At 45.2% G+C, this 2,736-nt stretch overlaps 1 protein-coding gene across 1 annotated transcript; it reads right to left on the bottom strand.

Annotated features, from left to right (window-relative positions):
- Positions 1-1,121: 1,121 nt before the first annotated feature.
- LOC139795455 (G2/mitotic-specific cyclin-B1-like) lies at positions 1,122-2,199 on the bottom strand. The gene is made up of 2 exons (XM_071742450.1): positions 1,515-2,199; positions 1,122-1,256 (listed from the first exon to the last, which is right to left on the bottom strand). The coding sequence occupies exons 1-2, from the start codon at positions 2,181-2,183 to the stop codon at positions 1,122-1,124; spliced, it is 804 nt and encodes a 267-aa protein (XP_071598551.1). The 5' UTR covers positions 2,184-2,199.
- Positions 2,200-2,736: the final 537 nt, after the last annotated feature.

Below are 2,736 nucleotides of genomic sequence, written 5' to 3' on the forward strand. Positions count from 1 at the left end.
CTCCAGGTTTTCTCTCTATTGCAACTGCAATAAGAAAGGTATACTTACTAACAACTTTTCAGATGCCAAATATATTATTGGTGTTTATTGCTACATGTGCAATGGAAGATTACTAATACACCTAAAATACATGGCAGAATGCAAGATTTTTTGTGTGCATTTGTGAGTGTGTGTGAACTTGAAAAAGAAAGCAGCAAGAGCAAGAACACAGAAAATTAAACTTCTAATGACATTAAAGAAAAAGAAAGAAGAATACTAAATGAAGATAGTGTCCTGGTTTGGGCCAGGATAAAGGTGATTTTTCTGAGTTTCTTGTCGATGGTTGAACTTGCTGGGGTTGACAGCAAGTTTCTCAAATGGAGTATTCCATCCCATGTGCGTCATCCTCGGTATGGAGTTGGGGGATCTCGAGGACTGAGCCACACCCTTACCAGCTGATCGGCCTCACCTGAGATCATCAGCAGAAGTGCTGGGTACCACCCCCCTTAACAGCCAATTGGTCTCACCTGTGGCACTATAAAAGACCAGCAGAAGCTCCTGGCTGCCTCCCTGGCTGGCTGCTTGTGGCCCTGCTTGCTGCCCTGCCTGGTTGCCTCCTTGCTGCCCTGCCTGCTGCCCGGTTGCCTGCCTGCCTGCCTTCACCCGGCATCTTGGAAGGATCCCACCCAGTCCGTTTGCCCGCCTGCTGCCCTGCCTGCTGCCCAGTTGCTTGCCTGCCTGCCTTCACCCGGCTTTGCGTGAGAACTGTTGGGGGAAAAGGGGGAAGGACTCTGATATTAATTTTCCTGTATATTTGTATATATATATATATATATATAGCATTTTTCTTTTTTTTTCCTATTTACCATTATTGTTTCATTAAAGTTGATTGGTTTAGCCTCCAACCCATAAGTCTCTCTCCCTTATTCTCTCTCCTTTCTTATCAAGGAGGAGAGAGAGATTAATAGAGAGCATCTGTCACCTGGTTTAATCGCCGGGCCAGTGTCAAACCGTGACAGATTTATTGGCGCCCAACGTGGGGCCCGAGCTAATTGGCTCGAGTCCAATTTAAATTTCTACTAATTTGCCTGAATAGTTTGAGTTCCAACTCCAGCAGAAAAAATGGCATTGCTGAGCTGGAATCAGATCTCATTCCTTGGAAACTTCACAGGGTTGGAGATTAAGCCAATCATTCCGTACCTTTGGTATTTAGGGTACGCGATCTGCCTCTTTGCCGCTGGAATTGCTGCTACTTTGTGGTTTATTTTTCGTAAGAGCTGCTTGAGAACCATTGTTGCGATATGGTCCTCAATACTGTTATATATAATGGTGCATTGTATAGTAGTATTTCATACAGAGATACAAAATTTGATTGGTAATTACACTCCCAGTTTTAATTTGGGAAATTATACCATCTCATCGTATTTTGGGCTGACTCCCCCAGATTTCAGTAACAATAGCATTTCATTTCTCAATCTTCTCGTGGGTATTGTTAATTTTACCCATATATTGGTGAGGGGTAATAGAAAAATCACCTTTATCCTGGCCCAAACCAGGACACTGGTGCTTATCTTCATGTTTTTGTTGTTCGAATATTTGATCTTGACAGCCATCTCCTTTATTTTCCCCTCATTCACAAGAATTACGTTCTTTGCCATGTGCTGCATAACAGGGAAAAGGTCATTCTCAGTGTAGGATGTACAGTTTTGCAGAGCTGGTGTCCACTTGATTTCACCAAGGAGTTTCAGAGCCAAACAGGAAGCAGCTGCTGCAATCTTGGATGGAAGGAAGTGAACCATATCATAGTCTACAATGGACAGCTCCATCAGGTACTGGGACAGAAGATTCTGCTTCAAGTTCATCTGTGCAATCTTTGAAACCCTCCTCAGGAAGTGCACTGGAAGAGGGCGGCCCAGACTGAAGTCCAGGGCTTGCAGGATCTTCCCCTCCATCTGGCGGAGTTTCCACTTTGCACAAGTTCTATCAGCAACACACACAAATTTTCCAATATATGGGGGATGTACCTCTTCATACTTGCTGGCAATAAACAATGCTGTAACACCAACCAGCTGAAACATCTTACTGGAAACATTATTGTCCTGAAGGTAGCGATCGAGGATGCCAACTGCCATGTACAAGGTCTCCAGCTGGAGTTTGAATTTTATCTGTATTTGCACCAGCCAGTCCACCAGTTCAGCATGCATGTCCTTATCAATTTCCCTCTTGAGCCCCACGTTGGGCGCCAATAAATCTGTCACGGTTTGACACTGGCCCGGCGATTAAACCAGGTGACAGATGCTCTCTATTAATCTCTCTCTCCTCCTTGATAAGAAAGGAGAGAGAATAAGGGAGAGAGACTTATGGGTTGGAGGCTAAACCAATCAACTTTAATGAAACAATAATGGTAAATAGGAAAAAAAAAGAAAAATGCTATATATATATATATATATATACAAATATACAGGAAAATTAATATCAGAGTCCTTCCCCCTTTTCCCCCAACAGTTCTCACGCAAAGCCGGGTGAAGGCAGGCAGGCAAGCAACTGGGCAGCAGGCAGGGCAGCAGGCGGGCAAACGGACTGGGTGGGATCCTTCCAAGATGCCGGGTGAAGGCAGGCAGGCAGGCAACCGGGCAGCAGGCAGGGCAGCAAGGAGGCAACCAGGCAGGGCAGCAAGCAGGGCCACAAGCAGCCAGCCAGGGAGGCAGCCAGGAGCTTCTGCTGGTCTTTTATAGTGCCACAGGTGAGACCAATTGG

Source organism: Heliangelus exortis, chromosome 3 (genome assembly GCF_036169615.1).
Source record: "Heliangelus exortis chromosome 3, bHelExo1.hap1, whole genome shotgun sequence".
Classification (NCBI taxonomy): Eukaryota; Metazoa; Chordata; class Aves; order Apodiformes; family Trochilidae; genus Heliangelus; species Heliangelus exortis.

Bases quoted from the DNA above. Each gene is read 5' to 3' on its own strand.
- LOC139795455 (XM_071742450.1), bottom strand. From the start codon at position 2,183: ATGCATGCTGAACTGGTGGACTGGCTGGTGCAAATACAGATAAAATTC. The intron at 1,257-1,514 runs GTGATTTTTCTA...GTTCTCAAGCAG, and splicing joins TGGTTTGGGCCAGGATAAAG to CTCTTACGAAAAATAAACCA.